The following is a 5,872-nucleotide window of genomic DNA, read 5'->3' as shown; positions in this document are numbered from 1 at the left end:
GTTGTAGAGTATGCTTCAAACATTTGATGGATTTCTTCCTAGAGTTGTTTTGCTAAAGTTGCATAGAGAAATGATTTTGCCAACTCTTTTGCAAGGGAGCTGAGGATCCATGATGTAACCATATTGTCTATCTGTCCATCTTTCGGTCTTTCATATTTGTCATTAATAAACCATAATTTGTCTTTAACCTTGAGCAATAATCATAGATGTGATCCAAGTAAGGTAATTAGTATCATTCGATGGCACAGTGACTAACATTATTTTTGGATTATCGAAATTTTGCATATTCAACACAAAGGAAGGTTGTTTAGATAAAGAAACTCTGATACCATGAGCAAAATAGGAAAATATTTGATTCTCTAATCAATTGCTGCTATTTGCTTATTTGTACATGTATTTATTCATAAATAATGAACATTCTAAAGGAGAAAATTATAGCCGTAACAAAGAAAAAATAATTTTGTACAATTGTACACATCTAGCTAACAAACTAAATGGTGTCGTTTTATTATTTTCCATTCACAATCTACTAATATAATTATAGACCACAAAAATAAACTATTTAATTTATTTTTGTGGTCTATAATTATATTAGTAGATTGTGAAAAATAAATAGGTTTTTTTTTTTCAATAACCACTTAAATGATAGAAAATATATATAAAAAAATTCTATTGTAATAGAACAAGGTAATAATATATATATAATTCTAAAGTGAATTTGGTTTGTAATTCAGTGAAAAAACTAACTCAAGAGATAGAATTGCCCAAAATTTTTACCCTATTCTAAATCGATATATAATTTGACAAATATTAAGAAATTTTCTATTAAATATTGTGGATGCTCACTTAAAAGGAAAGGAAAAAAAAGAAAGAAAAAAAAAAAGACTACTAAAATCTACAGCTACTTTCTAATTCTCTGATCTGGATCCTAAGCCTCAACTACATTACATTTGAAGAAACAAACTTAAACCATTGAGAAGATGGGTCTTTCTCTGAATCTGTCTGGCACTGATCTGGATTTTCAAGAGTCAAACGACATTTCGTAGTCACAATCTTTGAGGTGTAAGGAGATTCCTTCTGCAAGCAGAGATAATCTCCTGACTTATCTGAGGTTGCCACGTGAAGCTTAGTTTCTGAAAGCAATTTCCATGAACTTTGGGTGCTTGAACAGTTCTTAGAAAGAATTGGTGATTCTCCATCACCAACAGCTTCAAGACATAGTTGTGTACCCTTCAACATGATTGGATTCCCATCTCCAGAATATAGCCATCGTTTCGGTTTCTTGCAGGTTCCTGCATATATTTCTTTTCTATCCTCTGGATCGACACAGCTGCCACTTTGTGGATGAAACATTATATATGATGGAGTAGATTTTGAAGTTGGGTCTGACAGGGAAAAAAATTCATTAATTCACTACCAGAAATTGTTACCGGCTATTAATTCACTACAAGAAATTGTTACCGACTGTTTTACAACTAGCGCTGAGTGATTTAGAGGAAAATTAATCTGGTTGATTCGAATTTTTTCTTTAAATTAAAAATCTTTAAATTAATTTGATTTGATTATTTCTGTTTTGTACCGAATAGTGCTATATTATATGGTCAATAAATAGGCTACCAATTTTCAATATTTTTGGTCGGTAGATATGGTCTGATTGTTATGTGCTAATAAAGGATGCTGTAACCTTAATCAACTGGGTTACGTACCTTGAAGCTTAGTCTTTATAAGCTGTAATCTTTTCTGGAACCGTGGATTTCTGACATGGTTCCATCGATAATCCATAACCCCAAAAGTTTCCTCCGAGTCAGTTTTATTTTGCCGGAAATAATAGCTTCCTTGCAATCCCCATATCCCCCAATCCAAGTCAATATCAGAAGCATAGGCCAAAAAGCAGCTGAAAAAATGGTCATCAGCTCGACTAAGACCTCTCTGATCTAACCCAAATTCACCCAAAAAGAGAGGCACTGGGTTGTCTAGAGTATTAGTAAAACCAGTTTGGTTAATGAAGTGTTGGGTTTTTTTATAACAAGCTTCATTCAATGATTCCACATTCCAGGTTTTTTTATCGTCCCAGCTCCATGGATACCAATGTGCCTCGTAGACCAACTTGTTATCAAAGTTAGACCCCAGAGGCTTTTCTCTCAAGAACGTAAGATCATTAGCATAACTCAGCCCTGAAGCAAATATTAATACATCTGGATTTGCCTTGTGAATCGCTGATGCTCCTTCAAGAATGTGCTTATACCAGTCATCCACATTTGACAATGGACCTCGTAGTTCATTTCTTGTGCTTATTGCTACGACCTGCAAACAAAAATCAAGCTAACTATAAAAACCCACAAGCAAAAGTTCGAAAAAATGAGACTTTGTCCAATGAACTCACCTGCGGTTTGCCCTTAAAGAGCTCTGCTACAGTTGTTAAACCTTGAAGCCATTCGTTAACATCAAAGTAAGTGTCACCAAAGAAGGCATTTCCATCAGTTTCTCCACAGCACCACGTTGGTTTGCTAACCTGACAATCAAGAATCGCCATTACACCTTGAGCCCCAAGCTCATCAATCACAGTTTCAAAAGCTTCAACGAGTGTCTTGCTCAATAGAGAAGGATTACGCTCAGCTATTCCTGCTTTGGCTTCTGTTAAGTTTAAAGAATCAAAAGATTCAGCCACAGTGCGATTAGAATATCGAGTGAACATGAAGGTTGCCCATGTGAAACGAACGCAATTGAACCTCAGTTTAACAAGCTGAGACACAATGCGCTTTAAGGGCCGCTCTTGAAGACCCTCGGCTAACATGCACTCTAAGTGGGAAGGCCAATTGGCACAAGCTAGCTTCACACGCTCCCCTGATTTTGCATCAACTATCCATTTCCCATTTGTTGATAAAGGAAAAGAAAAGCAAGGAATAGCAAAAAGAAAGAAAAATGAGAGCAAGAGAAGTGTTCTTTTTCTTTGCATGTCGATGAAAATACGAGGTAGCGTATGCAAGTTTTGCAGGAATTCCTGTTGCCTGTACTATTTAAATATGCATTTAAAAGATAAGGGTATTGAATCAGAATTAAAAGATAAGGAATAGAGATTAACTTTCCCAATCGAAAGATAAGAGATAGAGTATAATTTTCCGAAGCTGGCTACAAATTTGAATTTGCTAGAAGGCTTCCCCTTTCTTGTGATAACAGGTAGAGAGGTTGTATTTCAGCTGAAGCAAAGAAGCGTAGTTGAATCTCACAAAGAAGAGCAGTTAGTCTATGTATAAAGCATTCACCTTGTAGTTTTTCATCGTTTAAAGCCCCATTATACTATTAGGCCGAACTTTGGGAAAATAATAATAATAAATAATAATAATATAATAAAATAATTATAAAAAAATCATATACTTTATAATTTTTTATTTTTTATTTTTTATAATTTTACCGTATATTTTAAAAATAATCAATTTACCCTTAAATTTTTCACTACAAAATTTTTCCAAAATAATAAAGGATTTTTCCGTTACTAATCAATAAAAAATTCGTTACTAATCTGTTTAGTAACGGATTTATATCCGTTACTATGAATCTCATTCCTAATGTAATAGTAACTGATTAGCAATTCGTTATTAATTTTGTAACGAATTTAGTAATGGATTCAAAATCCGTTACTAATTTAATAAAAATTTTAAAAAATATATAAATATATATAAATTAAATCCGTTACTAAATTTAGTAACGGATAGAAATCTGTTACTAATTTGATAAAATAAAAAATAAAAAATATATTAAATTTATATTTCATTATTAAATTTATGGTTAATTTTTAAAAAATGTTTAAAAAATTATATTAAATTATTAATTTATTTCATTATATTTTACATTAAATAATAATTTAATTATGGTAAACTATTAATTTTTTCATTTTATTTTATATTAAATATTAATTTTAATATTTTAAATTTTATTAATTTTATAAGAAAATTCTTACAAAATTACATGAGAAAAATCTAAAAAATGAAAAAGGGTGAGAGAATGGAAAAAAATGAGATACAACAGAAAAAATAAGAAAAGAAAAGAAAATAGAAGAAAATAGTGATAAAAATGAAGAGAAAGAAAAAAGGAGAAATTAAAGAAAATGAGAAAAAAGGAAGAAAAAAGAGAAAAAAAGAAAAGAAAATGAGAGAAAGATGAAGAAAAAATGAAGAAAAATAAATAGAAAATGAAGATATGGAAAAAAATGAAAGAAAAAAGTTAGAGTATATATATGAGAGAAAAGAAAGAATGTAACGACCCGAAAATCGGACCGCTACCGGCGCTAGGATCCAGATCGGCTTAAGGCCGCCTGGACCCGTAGCAAGCCTGACATATAACCTGTAAACCTGTATAATCCCATACATGATCAACAACATGCATAAAAAATTTAAGCTTTTCTTTCATTCATTCCTCATACACCAAACTCAACCTGTGCATGCACTAAAACATAATCATAACTTGACCCCTCTGTGGGATCCCATCAATGCCCCAATGGGCGATATACATGTGTTGAGTTGGCTAACATCTGTATCATCAAATATCTAAGATCATGCATCAACAAGGGATTACAATACTCATAGGGTCAAGCACATCTATAACCTCAATATACCTCATTACATAACATACTGAATCTCTTACATTACATTAGTACAATTGTCATGTCCACAATCTAACTATTACATAGACATACTTCAAAACTCTGGCTAACCTCCTAGTCTACCCTGTACTTGCACATCTGGGGTTAGGGGAGAGGGGTGAGCTACAAAGCCCAGTGAGCAGAATAGTGAAATCATATATTAAAATTTCATGCTTTTATGAAATGCAACACATCACAACAAATTCACATCTCGGATGGTATTGTCACCATTAGTCCTCTACATAGTCCAACTGTGCCGGGACGTAGAATGGGTACAACCGGTCTTTCCCTTAACATAACATATCATACAGTCCAACTATGCCAGGGACATAGAATGGGTACAACCTGGACTTCCATACCATATCATGCCGTAACATCATCATGCCATATGAGGACTAAAGGATCATCCAATAACCAATCCACATCAACATCATAAATGCAATGCAACATATTCGTGAATACTAATGCAAACAACCTACTATATCTCATGGCATTCATGATGCATGGATCATGCTCAAAATTCATATTTCATTTAATTTAAAACTTAAGGTTTATTCCACTCACCTCTGGCTAGCTCTAACAAACTCTGTAGCAGCTGGCTCACTGCTGGGGTCCTCGGTTCCTCGGGTCCGAACCTACACAGGTGGACTCCAATGAGGGACCAAACATACATAACATAACTCTAATATACTCCCCAAAAACCCCCTAAAACATCATAAAACAACTACATAAAAACATGCAAGAAATGGCTGGACAGGGCACTTTCGGCGGCAGGTTCGGCGGCCGAAAGTCCCTCTAGAGCCGAAAGTCAGGCAGGTTCGGCGGCACCTTCGGCGGCCGAAACTCCCAGACAGAGGCGAAACTCATGCATGTTCGGCGGCACCTTCGGCGGCCGAAAGTCCCAGACATAGACGAAAGTCTCTTTTCGGGGGCAAATTCGGCAGCCGAAAGGCCTGCCTCCCCAGCCATGTTCGGCAGCCGAAAGCTCCTTTGGCGGCCGAAAGCTCCTTCGGCTGCCGAACCTGGTTTCTGCCAAAGGGTAGAAACTTGGCTCCCTTATGCATTTATGCCTCCAAAACTAACCAATCAAGCATAAACCTATTCTACAACATTCCCAAGCATTCACAAGCAAACATACAAGCTCCTAGGGGCATCAAACCAACAAAAGCCCCAACTACAACACACAAGCAACTCACATTGTTCAAAAACATAACATTTGCTTAAAAACTCATA

General features: G+C 34.7%; 1 protein-coding gene across 1 annotated transcript; it reads right to left on the bottom strand.

The window, feature by feature from the left end:
• Positions 1 to 901: 901 nt before the first annotated feature.
• Positions 902 to 2,956, bottom strand: LOC110607611 (glycosyl hydrolase 5 family protein). Its single transcript, XM_021746757.2, has 3 exons — positions 2,384 to 2,956; positions 1,707 to 2,304; positions 902 to 1,385 (listed from the first exon to the last, which is right to left on the bottom strand). Exons 1-3 carry the CDS (start codon positions 2,954 to 2,956, stop codon positions 940 to 942), a joined length of 1,617 nt encoding a protein of 538 aa, XP_021602449.2. The 3' UTR covers positions 902 to 939.
• Positions 2,957 to 5,872: the final 2,916 nt, after the last annotated feature.

The sequence above is a fragment of the Manihot esculenta genome, chromosome 1, assembly GCF_001659605.2.
Source record: "Manihot esculenta cultivar AM560-2 chromosome 1, M.esculenta_v8, whole genome shotgun sequence".
Classification (NCBI taxonomy): Eukaryota; Viridiplantae; Streptophyta; class Magnoliopsida; order Malpighiales; family Euphorbiaceae; genus Manihot; species Manihot esculenta.
The sequence above is the reverse complement of the archived record's forward strand: the minus strand, read 5'-3'. Positions and strand labels throughout refer to the sequence as shown.